Source organism: Podarcis tiliguerta (assembly GCF_965153285.1).
Source record: "Podarcis tiliguerta genome assembly, chromosome: 2".
NCBI classification, from domain to species: Eukaryota; Metazoa; Chordata; class Lepidosauria; order Squamata; family Lacertidae; genus Podarcis; species Podarcis tiliguerta.
This window is the reverse complement of record NC_139535.1, coordinates 28,812,888-28,834,198: the sequence shown is the minus strand read 5'-3', so window position 1 is coordinate 28,834,198 and position 21,311 is coordinate 28,812,888. Positions and strand designations below refer to the sequence as shown.

At 41.0% G+C, this 21,311-nt stretch overlaps 1 protein-coding gene across 50 annotated transcripts in view; it reads left to right on the top strand.

The window, feature by feature from the left end:
- The window catches only part of FOXP1 (forkhead box P1), a 521,641-nt gene that overhangs the window by 405,662 nt on the left and 94,668 nt on the right, over positions 1–21,311 (top strand). For 31 of the 50 annotated variants that reach the window (XR_014507549.1, XR_014507550.1, XR_014507551.1 and 28 more), the window contains 2 exons: positions 2,886–2,975; positions 14,087–14,246. Coding sequence is in view for 47 of the 50 variants with exons in the window: in XM_083425248.1 (XP_083281374.1) it covers positions 2,886–2,975; positions 14,087–14,246 (250 nt within the window). In the remaining 3 variants the exon portion in view is untranslated. The remainder of the gene's footprint in view (positions 1–2,885; positions 2,976–14,086; positions 14,247–21,311) is intronic. The other 19 variants (XM_083425259.1, XM_083425244.1, XM_083425262.1 and 16 more) reach the window with 1 other exon arrangement.

The window sequence follows — 21,311 nt, the reverse complement described above, 5'->3', positions numbered from 1 at the left end:
TTCCTCCGCAGCAGACAAACATCCTATGTGAATTGGGTAGACAGGCAGGCAGGCAGGTATAGACTACACACACACACACACACACACACACGAAAGCTTATACAAGAACAAAATTAGTTGGTCTCTAAGGTGCTTCTGGACAATTTTTTTATACAGTGGTACTTCTAGTTGCGGACACGATCCGTTCCGGAGTCCACAACTAGAGCGGCGCTTCTGCGCAAGCATGGAGTGCGATAGAGTGCTTCTGCGCATGTGCAAAGCATGCAGAATGCTTCTGCACACACAGCGAAACCCAGAAGTAGACACTTTCGGGTTTGCCATATTCGCAAGCCGAAAAGATCCAACATGAACCTAACGCAACACTAAGTATGACTATATATTTCGACTGCGTCAGACCAACACAGCTACCTACCTGAATCTACACACACACACACACACACACACACATACGTGTTCTTTTAAGGACAATACATCTGTTGTAGCCCCTTTACCAGTTGTAACTCTCTTCATACTTTCCCACATGCGTGCTACATAATATTTGCAGCTTTAGATGATGACTGAGCATATATTCCCCTCTTCACTGCATTCTTAAAAATACGATACTGGGGACCAAAGATTCCATAATCTCCCAAAGCCTTTCTTCAAGGGAATATCAGAAATGGGCTGTAGATTTTTCACCAGATTTTTCCAAGTTTTCAAATATATTATAATGATTGCTTTTCACCTACATCTACCAAAAAGAACCTGTGCCATAACTAGTTAGAATAAACAAGAGGTCAAAGTACTCCCCCCCCCCCCAGCTTACAGAGCATATAAGGAAGCACACTGGAAAAACAACTAGCAGGTGGTGCATTTAGGGAGCCAGTTGTTAAGAGAATAGAATGCAGTTATGGGAGACCTGGGTTCAAAGCTCCACTCCGCTGAAAAGCTTATTCGGTGTGTCAGCCTAACCTACTCATAGAATCAGAGAATTGTGGAGTTGGATGGGACCATGAGGGTCATCTAGTCCAACCCACTGCAATGCAGGAACTTTTAAGATTTAATAGATTATACCCTGGGATAATTTTTTTATAACCTCAGTGTAATTGCTGCCTGTCCACTTTTACTATATTAGTGGTTATATCACTTGTGGTCATAACTCCCGTTGGTGGGTTACATCTAGCCGTGGCTCACGCATTGGCTTTCACGTATGTGGTGGTAAACAAAACAATTACGTCTAGGCACATCATTTAATAAGGCAACAGTGAAATGTCCATCCTGATCAAATTTGCAGATGACACCAAACTGGGAGGGGTGGCTAACACCCCAGAGGACAGGATCACACTTCAAAACGACCTTGACAGATTAGAGAACTGGGCCAAAACAAACAAGATGAATTTTAACAGGGAGAAATGTAAAGTATTGCACTTGGGCAAAAAAAAATGAGAGGCACAAATACAAGATGGGTGACACCTGGCTTGAGAGCAGTACATGTGAAAAGGATCTAGGAGTCTTGGTTGACCACAAACTTGACATGAGCCAACAGTGTGACGCGGCAGCTAAAAAAGCCAATGCAATTCTGGGCTGCATCAATAGGAGTATAGCATCTAGATCAAGGGAAGTAATAGTGCCACTGTATTCTGCTCTGGTCAGACCTCACCTGGAGTACTGTGTCCAGTTCTGGGCACCACAGTTCAAGAAGGACACTGACAAACTGGAACGTGTCCAGAGGAGGGCAACCAAAATAGTCAAAGGCCTGGAAACGATGCCTTATGAGGAACGGCTAAGGGAGCTGGGCATGTTTAGCCTGGAGAAGAGGAGGTTAAGGGGTGATATGATAGCCATGTTGAAATATATAAAAGGATGTCACATAGAGGAGGGAGAAAGGTTGTTTTCTGCTGCTCCAGAGAAGCGGACACGGAGCAATGGATCCAAACTACAAGAAAGAAGATTCCACCTAAACAGTAAGAGCTGTTCGACAGTGGAATTTGCTGCCAAGGAGTGTGGTGGAGTCTCCTTCTTTGGAGGTCTTTAAGCAGAGGCTTGACAACCATATGTCAGGAGTGCTCTGATGGTGTTTCCTGCTTGGCAGGGGGTTGGACTCGATGGCCCTTGTGGTCTCTTCCAACTCTATGATTCTATGTGTACAAACCCTTGCATGTCATGGAAATGCATGTTAGACTTTTGATGTATGCCATGAATTAATATCGTTCTCTCTCTGTGGGTTAGCGGAAATGCAAAAATGAGTTTGAGGTTTACATATCTCTCTGAGCTATGCAGGGTTAATTCATTCATGGTGCAGCAATGCCAAAGTCCATTGCAAGTTGACCTTGTGCACTGTGCCTTAGTCATTCACTCTCTCTCACACACTCATTCATTGAATGGAACTTTCAAAAAAGCTATCTATCTGGGAGATTGGGCAAGGTGGGTGGAAGCAGTGAGCCTGTGCCTGTACCAAACAACGCTTAGTACAGTACAATGCAATGATGATTTAGAAAGCATGTATTGCTTCTAAATAAAGATTCACCAGGCTCTCCCAGCAAGGGCATTTTGGCTTTGTTGTTCCAACCAAAGGTCATTCCTTGCCTTATTTTAATTAGTTTGTGTAGAAAATGGTATGTTTTTCATCAGTTCATTTTGGAGATTACTTTTCAAACGATAATGCCAAGAATAGTCAGTGTGCACTGAATTTATTGTCGAGTTTCAAACTAAAGGTCAGACTGTTACAGATAAAAGGATGCTATTTTTCAAATCGCAGTTTGTGTGTTACACCAAAAGGGGATCCTGAATTGGCTCTCCTACTTTGTTTTACTTAACAGTCTCTTTCTCTCCCCCTCCCTCTCTGTTTCTCTCTCTCTCTCTCTCTCTCTCTCTCTCTCTCTCTCTCTCCCCCTTTTCCTTTGTAGCAGCAGCTTCAAGAATTTTATAAGAAACAACAGGAACAGTTGCAGCTACAACTTTTACAGCAACAACATGCCGGAAAACAGCCTAAAGAGGTACAACTAAAGCTGATTTTCCCTTGCAAACCACAGATCCCGAAAGAAAGTATAATAATTTTAGAACCGTATTAATCTTGCGAATGGTTGTGAAGTTGAGCTGAATGCACCGGGTCCCAGCTTTTAGGGTTAGACATAAGAACCTGTATTCTCTTTGCTGCTGCTTCTTTAATTTGGTCCTCCCATTTTCTTCCTACGATATAACAGCACATTATAGCTGTAATTTTTTCAGAAGTAGGAAACGTTTCTGGAAGTTACTACTTGAAAGATTGCACTAACAACTTGTGTTTCCAAAACGTAGCACAATGAAAATCTCTAGTGCTGTATTTGCTGGAGTCTTTGAGGTTGTGTACACATTTGCCCTGACCCAGCCTCCAGACGTCCATCTCTCTAGATGAATGGAGAATTAATTTGCATAAAGTGGTTCTGTGCTTATAATTCCCCAGTCCAGCAGCTAACATGGTGCACATGTAGACTGGTAAACAAAGCTGAAATCTTGCTATTCAGAAGAAGGAGCTGGAGGCTGGATTCAGTCTCCCTTCCGCTGCCAAATACTTGATTGATGAATTCCAGCTTCTTTTACTACGCTACGTGTGTGCTGCCCTGATTACTGCATGCACACTTTGTTTGGATTGAGGCCATTGGTTGCAACCCAGATAGAACGGGGTATCCTGAGGGGATGCATCACACATGACATTTTTCTTTTCCTGAACTGGGGACCAATCTCTGGGTAGCTTTGCGGATTTTTTAAGTTGGCTCGAAAAAGTTGTGCGCAAGTGCATGGGCTTGCCCTTACTACACCTGACTGGAACTCTTGAATCTGGGCCCAGATACAAAGATGGCATATCTGTCCCCACAGGGTCAGATGTCAGGACTCTGCTTTGAATATTGTAAACCAGCCCTGTATTTAAACACTAGCCTTGCAAGCCCAAAGTGACAAGGGATTTCATGCAAGCGAGTGCATAGAAATGCAACCCAACGCTGCAGGAGGGGTGAAGCTCTTTGTGTCTTTTCTGGCAGCTCCATTCAGGCTAGTATATCTGTTTTTCAGGCTGGTAAATTTTGTGGACTTGCTTGGAAGGATTCTCTTAAACAAGCGGAGGAAGAGGAACTGCCACTCTTTCTATCCCCTTCCTTCCTTGTTCAGAATGTCCAAAGCAAATTCCAGGGTAGGGAAAAAAACATCTGGTGTGAAGCAGCCTTAAGACTCATTTAAATAATGGGAGATGGAAGCACAAAGCTCTGAAGCCCCATTCACTCACTAGGATTTAAGCACTTCTAACTAGTCTCTGATGTTGCATGCATTATCTTCTACCCCTTAACATAACAGCTGTGCTTGGCTATAAAACTGTGATTGTCAAACCATGTTTCAGGGTATTTTGTGGCACTTCTGAAGTTCATCAGGTGCTCCGCAGTGAGAAGATGAGTAATGAAGGTCAAGCTTCTGAAAGACAGCTTGTACCTAGAATCATAGAGTGGGGAGGGACTCTGAGGATCATCTAGCCCAGGCTTCCTCAACCTCGGCCCTCCAGATGTTTTGAGACGACAATTCCCACCATCCCTAACTACTGGTCCTGCTAGCTAGGGATCATGGAAGTTGTAGGCCAAAAACATCTGGAGGGCGAAGGCTGAGGAAGCCTGATGTAGTCCGACCCCCTGCAATGCAGGAATATGCTGCTGTCTCTTATGGGGATTGAACCTGCAACCTTGGCTTTATCAGCATCACACTCTAGCTGTGCACCCACAGATTACTGTTCTGTATGTGATCTAGGATGCAACATGCCTCTGAGTACCAGTTGCTGGCAACAACAGAGGCCCTCATGTCTTTCTTATGGACTGTTTGGATGATGTGAGAAACAGTAATATAAGACAGTTTCATTTGTGAACACTCTAGATCCCACTCCATAATCCTCTGCACATAGGTCCCATGACAAACCAGGCAGAAGTTCTTTGACAAAGGAGCCAATGACATCGAACGGTTCCCTGAAGGTACAGATTTAGGAAGCGCCAGGCCGAGCTTTGGGGTAGCTTGCTAATGGAGGTGAAACTTGGGTTTGGGAGGGAATAGGTTTGCCCTCTAAAGTATCCTGGTTAAAATAAACATATCTCGCACACAAACACACACACAGAAAAAGCCTGTTGAGGATTATACCATGCATAGCATGGACCAAAAAATATAGTTAACATTACATGAGCAAAATCTACAATTGAAAATGATGGCTGAAAAATGGAATTGTTGGTACATTTATGAAACTTTGAAACCTGTGGGATACAGTGGGGTCCTCTTCCCTTCTACATCAGTTGTTACTGATAATCAAATTGATGCTGCCATATGCCTTTCACAATTTGCAACTTTGCAAATTCTGCTGTATTTTATAAATTTTGCCTCGGTTTGTGTTCCTTCAAGACCATAAATTGCCATCTAGAAAATGCATGGTGGGTTGTGGAAACTCTGTTGGTATTAAGGCGTCCCACCCCATGCCCACTACATGACTGCCTGTTGGATGCCTAGAATGTTGTGCCGTATTACACGATGCTCCCACACCTGAGTTGGCTGTATGTCAGCATGGTGGTTGTGATTTATGCAAGCACACATTACCAGATTGGTCCACACACTTTCTTGGCCTCCATCAAACCGCTCTCCCCTATTGTGGAAAACCAAGTTTTAAGTCAAGTGTGAATTTTTACAGTCGCGTTATGAAAATAAGGGGGGGGGGGTTTATAATGGGAAACGCTGACATGAACCTTAACTATAGCCCGTTAACGGGCGCCACTATAATAAAAAAGGGAACAGATTAAAAAATGTCTAAAATGTAAATCTAAAGGACTAACAGTAATTAAAATGGAAATGGCACAGGGAGGGAAGGCATGTAATTGTGAGATATCACTGTGCAGAATGCTCTCAGCTTTGTTTTGCTGGCTGTTTTTCTAATTCAGTAGGGCTTACTCATCAGTGGCAGTTCAATGCGCGTTAATGACTCTGGGATGCAGGCATCACTCTGGACAAAGAAATGATTATTGTGCGGTCAAAAGAAGTTCAAAGACAAGAAGGGAATTTCAGTTTTTCCCTTAGAGATCCACATTCAAGAGCATATAAATTAAGCCAAATGTTAAAAACCACAGTCTGAAAGCTGACTTCAAAGTCACAACTCTCTAATTAATGAACTGCGAGCTTCAGTTTGGACAAGTCGTGGTTTGATGCGCCCATAAATCAACATGACAGGTCTGTTTCACAGTCTCAGACAGTGCTTGTCATTGAGTCGCATCAGATGTAAACACAGCAAAAAAAAAAAAAAGAAGGAAAAAAAGAGGGAATATGAAGGAGGTGCAATTGATCAACAGAATTGGTAAAAACCCACTTTTGAAGCACATTATGCATGATCACAGGAAATGGCTATAGCCTCAAGAGGCTTTCTCCTTCTGCTGTTGCTTTTTTGAATCAGATTTCTAACAACCTTCAAAAGGGAGAATAAGAATTATGGAGCTTCTCCCCTGTGGCTGCCAGGCAATAACCCCCTGTTGTTATTTTGTGCTTCTTTCTTTTCAAAGGCGTCAAATTTTAGTTTTTTAAAGATCTTTAACTCTATATTTGAAGACAAACAATAAAGGGCTGCCACTGTCATTCTTATCAGTTACCAGGGATTGTATTTTTTTCTTTCTGTTGCCACTTCTTATTAACCTCTTATTTGGTCTATTAGACATAGTTTTGAATGCAAGCCTGCATGCTGGGAGAACATGAAAGTTCAGATGAGCTCAGAGGGCAGATAAAGAAATTTGAAGGGGAAAGTTACACAGCAGAATGAACGATAAAAGTTAACTCTTCTAAATTGCTGTTGTCAGACAGGAGAGCGTCTCTGACACAAAGATGATGGCTTGGAGAAGAAGGAAAAATACTTTCTGTGTTAAAAAGGCAGGCTGGAGGGTTGGACAATGTAATGGCATTTCAATATCTATCACAACTGATTTACTGTGGTCACATGCCTTATATTGTGGTATCCAAAGTTACAATAAGAGAAATCTCCTTCCTATTTTAAAATTAGTATTACAACATTGATTGATGTAAGGAGAGCGAAGGGCACACACCCCTTGCTTTTAGCTGCTGTTTGCTTGGGGGGGGGGAGAGGAAGCGCCTTTTTTTTAATAACAAGATGGTTTTACTCAGGGGTGCTTCAAGCAATGCAAAACCATCTATGGTGGCTTTTCACCGCCATCTTCTTAAGTGAAAGAGGAATTAACATGCACATGGTAAGCCATGTGCCTGTCTGTGCCCATGCATATGGCATGAGTGTGAATGCATGTGTTCAAAACTAAATAATCACATGAGAGAAATTGGTTATGGACTTAAGCATTTTTAAATTTGGCTCAATTGTGTTAATCTGCTGCACTCTTCCTTGTTGTTAGCTCACAGTCCCATCCAAGCAGATCTGAAAGCAAGGGATCTTTGACCTGCAACCAGTACATTATATATGGTAGTGTTTTTTTTTTTAAATTAAAAGTCTCTGGTTTTTTGCAAGTAAGAATTAAGGGAGTTTTCCGGCAGGGTGGAGAGCATGTTTATAGCAGCATTTCCATTTGTTGCAGCCAGATCTCGAGCCTGTTTAACTCCCCAGGTCCTATTCTCTTGTGTTTTGATTTTATTAAGCACCATCCCATTGAGTCTATCAAATAGACCTGGGGGAAATGATGATGGAAATGTTTCTAAATAAAGGTGGGAAACATCCCCCACCCACCCGCCACCTACCCACCCAACCACCTTTATTTCTTTTCTTCTCTTTTTTTTTTTTGCATTCATGTTGAGCTAAGTAGATTGTTTTGATAAAAGGCTGTTTGTCCTCCAGTAGTTATGACAATTTATGTTAGGCAGTAGGGAGTAACCCAAGAAAGGAAAACAGACCTTTGACAGCAGCTTTAGGGAGGGGATCAAAAATGCAAGTTTTATCAGGATATTTCAGCATTTTAACAACTGACTACTGACCTGACAACAGGACTGCACCGAGACCTTTTTTGTATGCATTCAATTGTGAGAAGTAAACAAGCTGCCTTGTATCCTGTGTTTGGTAACTGGGTGGGGAGCACAGTTTGGCAACGTGCATCGCTTTTAAGTTCTTTCTTGGACAATGGGCTTGTATACTTTTTTATCCTGGCTTTTTAAATGGAGAAATAGCTTTCATGAGCTTTTCCTGGAGGATAGCGCTGAAGACAACAGAACAGGCATCAGTCAACTTATATAAATAAAGCTGGTTTAAAATATTAACTTGCAATAAAGTGGCAAGTCCCTGACATGTCCAAAGCAGGGAGTGTTCTCCTACTAAATCATCCTTTTTACAGTATGAATTTTTCACAAGGATTAATATCTGAGGTGCTGAACAAATTATTAAACACTGGTTTAACTATCCAAGTGATTTATATTAATCCAATAACTTCAAGAAAAATCAGGAACAGTTGGATCATCTGGGGGCATGCTGGTTTAAAACTGAAATGCCCTCAACTTTTCAGCTTATTTACATGTTTGTTGTTCTGGCTGTAGATTTGGGTTTTTCAGACAGAAAATCAATTAACTTTCTCAGTGGGTAGAGTAATAGGCCTGAAATTGGTTGCTAATACGAAGTATGTGGAAGGCAATATTTCCCAAATCCCCGCAAAATAAGCCACTTACAGTGCAGTCCTGTTGATGTCTATTCAGAAGGAAGTCTCATTTAATTCAATAGGGTTTGCTCCCAGATAAATGGGCCTTAGCAACTAACAGCATTCACACAAATGGCTCCTATCATTTTGACTACTCCTTGTCACCAATGAACTCAACTGCCAGCAGTGAGACCTTTTGTGGATCCCAGGTTGGCTCAACCTCGCCCCTTCCCCACCCTCGATGTGCCTCATTTGGGGCTTTCTACTGCCGGGAGAACTGCCAATCGGCCGTCCATATGTTCTATAGCAGAGCTGAGTGAAGGGCCACCTCCACAGTGTGTTGCATGGGGAGTTTCAATGGCTCTGTTAGTATAGTTGCAGTGGCATGCTTTAAATAGTTATCGGAAGCATTTTCACCACCATCGGAATGTATCCGACTTCACTGTAGGTTGGTCTACAGTGGTCTATCAGGGCAAGGCAGCCTAAGGTACTCCATACAACTTTGAACTTCCAAGTTCCATCAGCCTCAGCCAGCACTGCCAGTCATCAGTGGTGATGGGAGTTGTAGTCAAACAGCATCCAGAGGGCCACAGGTTCCCCATTCCTGGGTCCGTATAGAAAAATCAAGAAAGCAAGGGGTGTTTCTAGGTTATTAGCAGAAATGTCAGGACAAGGCCATACCGTATTTTCCCATCTATAAGACGCCCCCATGTATAAGATGCCCCCTATTTTGGGGGACTCAGATTTAAGAAAATGTGGGAAGATGGCCCCATGTATATGACGCCCCATAATTTTTGACACTATTTTTTAGTGGGGGGGGGGACCTTATCTTAGACACGGAAAAATACGGTAGATTGTGAGAGGAGCAGGGAAATCTGCAAGGTGATGGTACAGTGGTACCTCCGGTTTTGCACAGGATCTGTTCCGGAGCTCCGGTCAGATCCTGAGGAATTGTCCATTCTCGTGGCACATAGAGTGCTTCTGCACATGACTGCGTGTCGAAACCCGGAAAAATACTTGCGGGTTTGCCACGTTCGCATCCTGAAGGATACACAACCAGAGGTGTGTGTTTCCAGAGGTATCACTGTATTTCCCTTTCTCCACACCCAGCTCCTCCATGGTCCGCAGAAACTTCATTCTGCCTTTCTTTAAACCAGGCATCCCCAAACTTGGCCCTCCAGATGTTTTGGGACTACAGTTCCCATCATCCCTGACCACTGGTCCTGTTAGCTAGGGATGATGGGAGTTGTAGTCCCAAAAACATCTAGAGGGCCAAGTTTGGGGGTCCCTGCTTTAAACCATCTGCAGATGTTCAAGGGCGGTGGAAGATGTTCAAGTGTGCCCATTCTTGTGCTCAAGTCCCTTTGTCCCCCACTCCCTGCCCCACTCCCACTTCCTTCCAGCCAGTCAGCCAGATTATTCGCATTGTCAGCTTCAACTCAGAGTTGATCTGTGGTATGCTCCTTACATGGAGACTGCAAACATAATAAAATAATGCAGTTTATCTACCACCAAGGACTGAATTTGTAGGATTCTATGCCATTACATGTTTGTGGTTTCCACCATTAATCTAGATTTGTGCCATTTCCCCCTTAGTCTAGGTTTGAAGACGTGTTGTGGGACAGTCAGCCCTTTGGTTGACCAACATACTTGCGACCTGGTTCTCAATCCGATTCTATTTTCCCTTCTTCCAATAGAATTAATATATATGTTGAGCAGGGAGGTTTTCCAGCTCCACTCACCTTCGCTCCTGTCCATTTATTTTTCCTCTGGAATCCTAGGAATACAGTTAGGTTCTCGAGTGATGTCTATTCATTTCAGCTAGGTATATAAAGGAGAAGGGGCGGGGGAGTTCAAATGAATCAGATGCAAAAAAATAATAATCACAAAAAATCACCATCTCACATTTTTAATACTTTCTGAATGGTTCTTATAACCAATTCTTAGCTATTTATACCAATGGCTTGTTTTAAGGGGAGATGTTTTAAAATCAAAGTGCACAGATAGACCTCTTAAAGGCAAATACAGTTACTCCAAATGCCATGCGTTTTTTCACACACACCCTTCCTTCCCCTTCCCCCTCTCCCTCAGTTCTGCTGTCATATGGATTATATATGTTTCTCTCTGTCAAGGGTTAACTTTCTTTCTGCAAATGTTAGCTACAAAAGCTCTGCAGACCTCCACCTTGATATGATTCCTAACAGATTAGGGATATTAGATAATTTCCTTCTATTTATTGTTCTAGTGTGCTGTATTATCTTTCTATCACTCAGATAATTACTGAGGAAATCTACATTAACTTTTTTTTTTTGGCTGGCTTAAGGAATAGCTAAACATTGGCACGATGCATTGATATTTTACGGAACCTAAGTTTTCCTCGTGTCATTGTACAATAAATAAAAAGATATTTATCAAAACTGCAAAGGCATTTTCTATGGTTTTAGAAGAACAAAGCAAATAAAATACAAGATGAGCAGAACCTAAAGGCTTCCTTAAGTGAAACAAAATTAAGGACTCTGAAGCCTTGAGTACTGTACATATTAAACACATTCAAATAAGATGTTGTTTGCTAAATTATGAATGTGTGTAATTAAAATCTAGTGGCTGTTTCTATGAAAGATTTACAATGTTATTTCATCGTTTGTCATGGCTAATTAACAATATTAGATGAAGTTTTTCTTCTTCAAAGGTCTGATTTTTTTCTCATTTATTTATGTCAGAAGTGATAAACAGAGTAGTTAAAAGCTTCTCTGGGTGCAGCAGTGAAAAAGCAACATGTTCTTTTACACCTCAGAGGTTCAGGGTTCAGATCCCAGTGGAATATAGCAACTTAGTCTTCTTCTGAGGGTGAATAATTCTCCTCCTCCCCAAGCGTTGAAGTTAAAAAAAAAATTAAGTGGAATAACACAGGAGAGAGAAGTGTGAATTGATTGATTGCATGACAGAGAGAGCTACTATGCAAAATGCAATAAATTAGCCAATTGGAGCCTTAATAGCTGAGACAATTCTTTAATAAGTAAATAGAGCATAGCGTGGGGTTATTTTTCATTAAAATTAAGTGTATATGATATGTTGGCGTAATGCTGCTTTTTGCGCTTTGACTTTTCAGCGCCAAAGTTCACAAGAACTTCACTGTCAACAAGGTTGTGAGCTACCGACTGTATCTTGTAAAAAGATATGAGAATACAATTCCATTGTTGCATTCACCCCCAGCATAGAAGAATCCTGTCCAATTTAAACATAACACCAGACATTCCTGTGCAGTCTGCTTTAGCAGTGAGGAACCTTCCCTAGCCACGCATGGCATACATACATGCCAGTTTGGCCCAAAGCTGGAAGAAGTAGGGTGTCAATCACACAGACTTTATTTTTATTTTAACATGTTCATCGTTGCATTTATTTGTCAGGATAAAATCCATACAGATTTTGCGTGAATGATCTATAAGTCATCCAGTCAGACTTTGGACTGAATTCAAAGAACTATATGGGGTGTGCCCAGAGGAATTGTTTACTCTTTCTCTTTAATACTCTTCAGACATCAAACTAAATCATAACTTCAGCATGACAAGATTGAGCCACTCCACCCGACGCAAGGAAGAGCTTAGGAGCTTTCGCTTCCATTTGTACTTAACCACAGCCTGTTGAGGCACCCAAACTGACAAACTGTGGTTAACACCAACTATGGTTTGTTTGATAGAAGCCAGGTTACAGCTTGTGTTGAAAATTTAGCAAGCTGGAGAATTTTTTTTTTAACACAATAGTGGACAGGATGGGTGCAAGCCTTTTTGAAATCTTCCCTATGGCCAGCAATAAAGATTGACCAGACATTTTAATCTAAGGGGAAAGATGATGGTGGTGATAATAATAAAACAACAACAACAATATATTATTTATACCCCGCCAATCTGGCTGGGTTTCCCCAGCCACTCTGGGAAAAACAACAAAAGGGGGCTTCACAGAGAGAAAGAATTGAGGGAGCAGAGTGCCTTTGGCTAGGAAACTGCAGCCTCTCCCATCCCTACACTTGGAACGAAGAAGTTTGCCTCTGAGATAATGCCCTCCATATATTCATGAGCAACTTCAGCCTGTGCTCCCTCTTCATATATGTTTGAAAATAGGAAGCACACCTATAGGGCAGTGGTATCCCAGACAGATCAGCACCTTGAAAAAGATTGTGCTGCTCCTCCCACCTTTCTTAGCAAATATTACATTATTTTTTTCCCATAACAACCCCCCTCCTGCCTCCCACTTTCCTGTCATAGGGAAGACAACGCTTAGCATTAAGGAACAAGGTGTCTGTGTGCACATGCTCAGCTTCTGATGTGTTTTCAGCGCCAATGCTAAATCCACAGTTCTTCTACTCCACACCCAGACACAAACGCTTGTCATCACCACCCCACCCAATTTGCAAAGCAAACTTTCGTTAATGTCTTTATGACTGGGTTATATTGAAATATACTATCAGAGTGAGGTATAATGGCTGGGGCTGCAAAAATTTGTTAGCTGCAGCTGCATTTTGGGATGGAGTTTTCTGCAAATCTCAATGTTGAACTCCCCCCCCCCCCCAACACCCATCTCACACCTTGATCTTCATGAGAAGCATGTTTATGTTTTTACCAGTTCCTCTAAAAATGCAAACACGTATTTCATTTTATGCTTTATTCTATGTATAATATTATACAAATATACCCTTTTATTTTCCTAAGGTAATCAGCACATAAATACATGCAACAATACATAGTGTGTTGCTTAGTATTTTATTAATAATTATAATACGTGTTTTTGCATATACAAGGAACCCTTGGTACCAAACCCCCACATAAGATGCAATGGTACTGTACTGATCAGAGAAGGGAGAGGCTGAATATGGTACATACAGCCCTGCCCCCTGCAAGACTACCAATCAGAATATGGTTTTCTAGAAAAGTGAGAAGTATCCTTTGTGGGTTCCATTCAGTGCTATGGAACATAGACTCCGTCTTCCCAAAACCCAGTCCAAGTTTTTCTGGTAGACTAAATTTAGATACTGTAATGCAACCTCCCTCTGGGCATCAGGCCACTGGACACTCTTTACATGTCAAGATCAGATACCTTCTCTCCCTGAATGTGATGGTTTGTTGGAAACTGATTATACAGCAGGCCTGCGCTGCTGGACTCACCAAGCTGAATGTGGCCTACCAGCTGTGAAATGTAGCTAGCCATGTGCTTGACATGTCCCTTGGTTTTACACGTGTACGGGGCAGTAAAATCAGCATTTATCAAGTCCTTGGTATGCAGTCAGATTTAGCTAGTGGGACCCAAGTTGTGCAGGTCTGCTTTGCAACAATATGTTCTGCTACAGGGCCTTTTTGGTGGTGGTGCTCTGGTTATGGGATTCTCTCCCCACACAGAATTGTTTCCAGCCATCGTTACTGACGAAACGTTCACTTGGCACTATGTTGGATTCCACCCATAATTTCTTTTCTTCTTCTTCTTTTGTTTCACAGCCCCAGCAGCAACAGGTGACTTCACAGCAGTTGGCCTTTCAGCAGCAGCTTTTGCAGATGCAACAACTGCAGCAACAGCACCTCCTGTCTTTGCAGCGCCAGGGTCTGCTGACGATTCAGCCTGGCCAGCCTACCTTGCCATTGCAGCCACTTGCTCAAGGTATGTGTGGCATGTTGAGGACTGCTGCCTTGTGAAATGAAGCTTTCACAGGCTTCACACTAATCTGACAAATCTATCCAGCGCTAGAGAAATGCCGTATTTTTTGCTCTATAAGACGCACCAGACCATAAGACGCACCTAGTTTTTGGAGAAGGAAAACAAGGGGGGGGGGGAATTCTGAATCCCAGAAGCCAGAACAGCAAGAGGGATTGCTGCACAGCGAAAGCAGCGATCCCTCTTGCTGTTCTGGCTTCTGGGATAGCTGCGCAGCGTGCATTCACTCCATAAGACGCACACACATTTCCCCTTACTTTTTAGGAGGGAAAAAGTGAGTCTTCTAGAGCAAAAAATACGGTATATAATACTGGGAAAGCACTTCTGAGTGTCTTGCGTTTTTCTACTTAATGGATGGATCTACCTCTTGGAGAATTAGGTTTAAGTTCCTTGTCCTAATGAAGCCTCCAAAACTGAATTTCAGGCCTTATGAATCTATCAAGTCTGTGTTATAACAGCTTTATTTTGAGCAGCAGGTAAGTGATGGTTGATACCGGGGAATAGTTGAACTGATGCTTTCCAGCCCAATTAGCTTTGTAAGAATATGCAACCTTAAAAGCATATAAGAAAAGTTAAAAGTTACGCAGATGAAGAGTTCTGTGTAACTTGAAAGCTTTTACGCTCTTAAAGAAGAAGAAAATTGGAAATAAAATGTAGTATCTCTACTTCATATTGTTTGGATGTCTTGTACATAGCGTGTTGCTGTGAGGCTGTGTGTGCATCTTACAGCAATGTAATGGGCAGAAATCAGGAGCTGACACTTTTCACAGCATATCACTGCACTTTCTACATTCACATATAGACAGCACTCAAATTGCAGGGAGAAATATCAGGGGGACCTTAATGAAATCCATCTCCTGACACCCACTGAATTTAGCCAAAACATGCCTCCTGCAATCTTCTGAAAACAGTAGCTATGTGGGCTATCAGAAAAAGAATTGCTGTGACTCCCCCACCTCCGTAATTGAGTACAGTGGTACCTCTGGTTACAAACTTAATTCGTTCCGGAGGTCCGTTCTTAACCCGAAACCATTCTTAACCTGAGGGTACCACTTTAGCTAATGGGGCCTCCCTCTGCCACCACCGCACAATTTCTGTTCTCATCCTGAGGTAAAGTTCTTAACCCGAGGTACTGCTTCCGGGTTAGCAGTGTTTGTAACCTGAAGTGTTTGTAACCCGAGGTGTTTGTAACCCGAGGTACCACTGTACAAGTGATAGACTTTTTTCCTCCTTCCCCCACCCCAATCCTAAATTCACCTTTACTGCCCAAAATACCTGTTCAGTTGTTTCTGGGTACATAGCAGAAGAGATCTGAAAGCAACCTTCTTGCTCATATATTATTTTTTCTGTTTCTCCTCTGGAGAAAATTAATTAACTGAATCACGATGTCTTGCATTTATCTGAACACGTGGTCTCTCAGTGCACTTGTTACCTTTTTCCTGCACTGAGGTCAATGGAGGGAGCATGCTTTTGATTTCTTTCCTGATAGAATCCTACATGCCAGGTAATGCCTGAACAGGCTCAAATACTTAGTGGTTTTTATCGAAGGGTTGGTGTTGGTTATGTGCTCCAAACTCCTGCTGTTCCTGAGAGAGGTTGAGACTACTGGGAAATTTACTTGGCACATTATGGACAATATGGATGAGTAAGAAAAAATAAAGTAAAAACCCTAGGGGGGAAAAGCAGGAGAAGGCATGCAGACTATTGCCGGTTTTGTACATGTAAAAAAATTACAGCACAAGTTAATTATACCTCCAGATTTATTGGTAAGAAACATCACAAGCTGTTCTTGCATACCCACCCCTGGACTCAGGCTGCAGCCTTCCAAATTTTTTCCCACAGTTTCTATACTGTTAAGTTTGCTTGGTGATGCTCATTGTATATAGTACATCAGTTAAGCTGTCCAAAAGAGGGCAATTGGGCAGTGACAAGACACGGTCATGTGTAATGTGAAAGAAATGAATGTGGTGATGCATGAAGTGTAATCTGCGCAGCAACACATCAGAGACACCAGTAGGTAATTCAGCAGTCGGGGGCATTGATTGATAGGCTTTGCAGTGTAGTATAACTATTAATTCCTATCACATTAGGAGGAAGCATATTTAAAAGGGGGTGAGCACTGGAGATCAAGCAAACACAAAACAAAGGCAGTTTGGGTTGTGTTGGTGGCTAATTTCAGTTACGTTATTATTCCCCTCCCCCCTTTCACACTATTAGGATTTGGGGGTGCTGTTGTGTTGTGGAAAAGACAGGGGGAAAGGTAACTTGAGAATTCAGACAGGTCAGAATGCAACACATTCCTTTCCTTTATTGGAGAGATCTGATGGCTAAAAACTGATGTCGTTACGAGGTTTAAATCAACTTTCTGCTTGCTTGAACATGGTCACCTGGGTATGGAGGTACAAGGACAAAAAGAGGTTGAGCAACTCAAGTTGTCTTTGAGCCAGTGAGTACCTGGGGTTGGAAAATCGAGTTCCACGAACAGTAATCTGTCAGCTGTCCCCACAACATACATTTTTTAAGCCTTTGCCTGCATTTTCTTCTATAATGAAGAAGATACTTCTCCCACGAAGAAAAAAATGCAACGAAGAAGAGTGTGAAAGCTCCAGTCTGTAATAATAATTGGCAATGAACACTTAAAGTATAGACACCCTTTTTGTGACTGGAAACTGTTTTAAAGTACATAAATAATCTTTTACTAGATGGAAGTACATTTGTTGTTAAAAATACAAGCCATTCAATCTGTTTCTGCATTTTAGAGGTGAAATTATATTGGTAAATATGACAGAAACAACCACAAATGATGCAGCATTTCTTGCTTGTTTCAAAGAGCTCTGAAGCAAAACATTTAAAAAGTTTTAATCAATTACAATCCATTGCCTTGCAATAAAAAAGCATATATAACACTGAAACATTTGTGTAATCACTCCTGCCCTTACATTCAAATGCATCAATAATCTAGTCTGTACTCAGCATCAGCTGTAAAGCAAACTTCATTTAAGAAGCATCCTAAACAACCGAACCTAGAACACCAGAACTACACAATACCAAAATAGAAGGTACTCTGATTCTAATCTCAGTGGACCTCACTTTCAAGGAAACATATTAGGATTCGGAAAGTCGGCAGTTCAAATCCCCAGGATGGAGTGAGCGCCCGTTGCTCTGTCTCAGCTCCTGCCAACCTAGCAGTTCGAAAGCACACCAGTGCAAGTAGATAAATAGGTACCACTGTGGCAGAAAGATAAATGGCATTTTTGTGTGCTCTGGCTTCCGTCACAGTGTTCCGTTGCGCCAGAAGTGATTTAGTCCTGCTGGCCACATGACCCAGAAAGCTGCCTATGGACAAACATTGGCTCCCTCAGCCTGAAGCGAGATGAGCGCTGCACCCCATAGTCACCTAACTGTCCAGGGGTCATTTACCTTTTACCTTATTTTATCTATTTGATGTGCTTCGAAGATAGATACATGCCTGTGCTCTCAATTTGTACCTACCAAATTGATGGAACATAAATTAGAATGCTAATAACTATGAGCCCAATGTTAGAAGCTAAAAAAATGTGATTTCTCTCTGATATTACAATATTCTAGTGTCGGTGGGTTCATCGTGATTGTATCATTCCCACCTCTTAGGTTCTGCTAGTAGCAGAGGCCACTATATTTAATCAGCCCTTAGGTTTGATTTAGCAGTAACTAACTTTCTGCAACATTTCTCAACTGTCAGATAAAATTATCCATGGAGTTTGTGCTAAAAAAGAAAACGATTACTTGTTGAAGAGTTCATAATAGCATTGTCCTGGTTTGGGGGACAATTATGTCACTTGGATCTCTGTGACATCATAATTAGATTCTGTTGCATAATTCAATCTGATCTGCAGTCCTTATGCCCGTGACCACCTCCAACTGCAGTTACAGATATTTTCTTTGCCTTTTATATCAAACTTGTGGAATTTGTTTAGATTTTGTTGTACAAAGACAGTTCTCATTAATGTTATGAATTGCCCATCTGTTATATAGTGGACAAATCCTGCTGTAGATGTTACAGCTTGCTAATTGCCCCTTTTGCCCTTGATGTATCGAGAGACTTTCTGTGGTATTCAGTTTTTTTTTTGTCATATAAATCAACGACAATCAAGCAGAAACACACAGCATCATCTCACTTTGAAAATCTAGAGTTATGTATACGAAGATTTTATAATAGCTAATGGTAACAGTAATGATAACGACAAATGTCTTTTTCTCATATCAGTGTATCCTCCCAAAATAAAAATGATGTTGACTCATGTGTTCTATTATCAATATGTTCCCATCAACAGACAAGTCCATTCACTATTGTTTCAACTGAGTAAACAGTGGTGAAAGGGTCAGTCATATTCACAGGTAATTGTTAGTGTGGAGACAGTCCTGTCAAGCGTGTTAGCTAAAAATACATCCCACACTGTCACTTTGCAAGGTGTTTGAAAATAATAGCCCAGTTGCAGCTAAACAGGACACAGGATTGTGTCGTGACCTTTCTCTTTGTTTAAATTGCCTCAGAGGTTTAATTTCAAGGGACAAGCAATAATTGAATATGTCTAATAACTAAATGCTCATATGGGACAAAATCCATCAAAATATAATTGGCATTTGATTTTTATGAAAGGAGAAGGAATGACTTTATAGCTATAGATGCATCTTTAGACTATCTGATCACTTAATGTATAAACCGAAGTGTATTTTAGAATATGTACTAATTGCAAACACTTAAAAAGCATTTTTGCATATATATTTTTAGGCGGCCCACTAGCAAAGACCAAATGTTTTCGTTAATGCTACTCTCAGAAAGGCGGGGAAGGTTATTGGTCTGTCGTGCAATAATTTACTCCTCTTTGATATGCAAACGATCCACGGTGAATATAAAAAAAATCCTATCAGACTCATTTCACAGTTCTTAACCACTTAGATTCTCTGGAGTCTATCGCCTCATTAGACCAGTGCTCTCCAAAGCTAGCATAATTAAAATCTTTAACAGTTTAGCAAAGTAAAGATGTTTGGCTGATCACGTTGAGATGATTATCTAGCCATTGTATTCTAAATGACAAAAATAAATTAAATTTAGACCTTGGCATTTTTTATTATGTGTTTCAAATGAATATATTGTATACTGTCTTTAATGCCTTAGGTTTGGTAAGAGACATGTCTGTTTCAGACATGGATGTATATTTTAAAAATGGCAGATTCTCCTCCCCACCCTTGAAAAAAAGCAAGGATAACAGAGTACAGGTTGAAACAAAGCAGTTGCATCCATTGACACCTAGACTTCCAAGTTCTTCAAAAGAAATCAATTAATTTTATTTTTGAAAACATGACTGATTCTACATGCTTTTAAAACTTAAAACTCCATCTTGTCCCATATGCCCATGCCAGTCTACAACAGTAGAACAAACTACTCTCAGATTTTGGCATGCATAACCTTTATGGGATGTCATATTAAACTGTAATTTCCTCAAAATATGAAGTTGGTGGCATACACCATTTTGAACTTACCTTGTTAAACAGTATTTCTTCTTTTTAAAAAAGTATGTTTTTATTTCACTTCCAATGGCTCATTAGCACTGATCAAGAAATGACAGTAATAATAATAGTGTTACTTATATAGAAACTTGCAGGGTTTTTTAAGCTAGACACATCCATCAATTAACTGAGCAGTGCTAGAAACCAAAATTAATGAGAAAGATAGGTGTGTTAATGAAATAATCATGGTATAATCAATTTGACTGTTAAAATTTGAAAAGCATTTCATGAAGACAATGTGAATTCATAATTTATGTCTAAAAGTGATTAATAAAAACTGTATTTAATAACAAAGCTATTTGTCATCATTTACAACTTAAGCACAAAATTAGTACCATTGTGGTTCATGTTGTCATAATAACACAGATGAATAAATTTATTTTGAAGACCTTCCTTGCTTCTGAAGAGAGGTTAAAATGCATCTGTCGCCAAGTCTCTTAGAAAACGAAGCACTATTTATTTAGATTCTCCTTCAGAAAGCAGCCAATAATTGTTTTGCAATATAAATCTTGCAAGGAAAACCTCAGTTGGAACTTTACTTCCCATTGTGATTAAGAGAATGGGCCTATCAATAATAAAAGGTTCTGTTTTAACTAGTTTCCACTCTCTCAATATATATTCCCCCAGGAATTGTATATGTTGAGTAAATTGTTTGTCCTATGTCCCAAATAGCTTGACGTAAAGCATGAAAGGTTGTTTGTGCATTAAGGCCTAAAATCTTAGGTGACAAGTAATGAGTCTGTAAGGATATTCAAGAAGCTGTGCCATGTTAAAGCTGACAGTGATTGAGCTTGTCACAGGGCTGAAGTGTATTCTTTTGGACCCAGTACAAACTTACAATAGGGTCCCTTCACATACATAAACCAGTATCATCCCATACATACATTCTCATTAAATAATATTTCTGAAATGAGTGTATGACTGCAAACCATGCAGTGGCGTAGCGTGGGTTGTCAGCACCCGGGGCAAGGCAAGTAATTTGCGCCCCCTAACCCTAACCCCCAGATGTTGCACCCGGTGCGGCCGGCCCCCCCTGCTACGCCACTGAAACCATGTATAAACTCACCAATTCACTTCAAAGCTTTATTTTTTCCTGGTCCTTGCTAAAAATCATGAATTAACTCCCCAAAGCCAATTTGGTTTGCAAGTTCACAATTGATAAAATAGCTAGGTGGCTTGACTGTTCTTTCCCACTGCCACCTGTTGTCTGGTAGATCTTAAGAGAGAACGCCACATGAGGAAGCACAAATCTCTCTGTATCGAAAAGTCCTAGCTTAATTGCACACAAAAATGCCATCTCTGTTCTAGAGAATGTCATGGGCTGGCAGCACACTATTCTGAATGTAACTTGTTCTGCTCTCACGCCAGCAATTCTCCTAAATCTGTTACATTCACACATACAAAAATGTTGCTGCTGCTGTTGTATTGTGTGTGTTTTTAAAAACAATTAACACTTCTGTT